This window comes from Emiliania huxleyi (genome assembly GCF_000372725.1).
Source record: "Emiliania huxleyi CCMP1516 unplaced genomic scaffold EMIHUscaffold_10445, whole genome shotgun sequence".
NCBI classification, from domain to species: Eukaryota; Haptophyta; order Isochrysidales; family Noelaerhabdaceae; genus Emiliania; species Emiliania huxleyi.
The window spans coordinates 83-1,101 of record NW_005202143.1 but is presented as its reverse complement, the minus strand read 5'-3'; the positions used below and the strand labels follow the sequence as shown (position 1 = coordinate 1,101).

Genomic DNA, 1,019 nt, shown 5'->3' with positions numbered 1-1,019 from the left:
GCTCGCGCAGCACTTCCTTGCGCCGCCGCGACGCCTCCCGCTCCTCCTCCTCCCGCCGCATCGCCGCCGCCGCCGCCGCCCGCTCGTCCGCCGCGACGTTCGCCGCGAGAGCCGCCGCTCGCCGCGCCTAGAGACGGCTCCGAAGCGGCTCCGAAGCGGCTCCGACACGGGGCTCGCCGGAGCTCGCCGCCGCTCGGAAGTGCCTCGTCCGCCGCCACGACGTCGGAGACCGCGGCGCGCCACGCCTGCAGCTCCGCCTGCGGCGAGACGCAGCCGAGGTCGAGGGCGCGGGGCTCGGCCGAGGGCAGGGGGGGAGCCATCGGGCGGAGCCGCGCCTCGCGAGCCCCAGCCCACCACTCGGAAGCGAGGCCGCGCTCCCCGCCGCCCCCAGTGTGCTCGGCGAGTGCTGTCGGCTGCTCGGCGTCGCTGTCGCTGTCGCCCTCCTCGCCCTCCTCGCCCTCCTCCCACAGCTCGGCGAGGGGCGAGCGGCTCAGCGCCGCCGGGTCGCGCCCCTCCCTCTCCTCGTGCGCCTCCATCTCGCTGATGAGCTTCTCGGCCGCCTGCCAGGGAGGAGGAGGGAAGAGGCTCGGGGAGAGGGGGACCCACTCTGCGGCCGCGCGTCGCAATCGCCTCGGACAGCGCGGCTCGCGGCTTGTAGACGGCGGCGGCGCGCAGCCACATCTCCGCTTCCACGAGCGGGAAGAGGTGGAACGGGTCCGCGTCCTGGGGGGGTAGGCTCCGAGAAGGCTCAGAGGCGGCTCGGCATGGCGGGGGAGGGGGGTGGGGAGAGGGGCGGGGAGAGGGCTGGGGGAGAGGGGTGGGGCAGAGGGCTGGAGGAGAGGGGGTGGGGCAGAGGGGGTGGGGGAGAGTGGGTGGGGGAGAGGGCGTGGGGGAGAGGGGGTGAGGGAGAGGGGTGGGGGAGAGGGGTGGGGGAGAGGGGTGGGGGAGAGGGGGTGGGGGAGAGGGGGTGGGGGAGAGGGGGTGGAGCGAGAAGGCGTGGCGGAGAGGCGGTGGGGGAG

The 1,019-nt window shown here is 76.5% G+C and overlaps 1 protein-coding gene across 1 annotated transcript; it reads right to left on the bottom strand.

Moving 5' to 3' along the window:
* Window positions 1–13: 13 nt before the first annotated feature.
* On the bottom strand, window positions 14–723 carry EMIHUDRAFT_125540 (hypothetical protein; the record flags this gene model as incomplete). Its single annotated transcript, XM_005792832.1, has 3 exons — window positions 14–127; window positions 231–560; window positions 607–723. Coding segments are annotated over 3 exons (561 nt in total), but the record flags the coding sequence as incomplete, so codon positions are not given.
* Window positions 724–1,019: the final 296 nt, after the last annotated feature.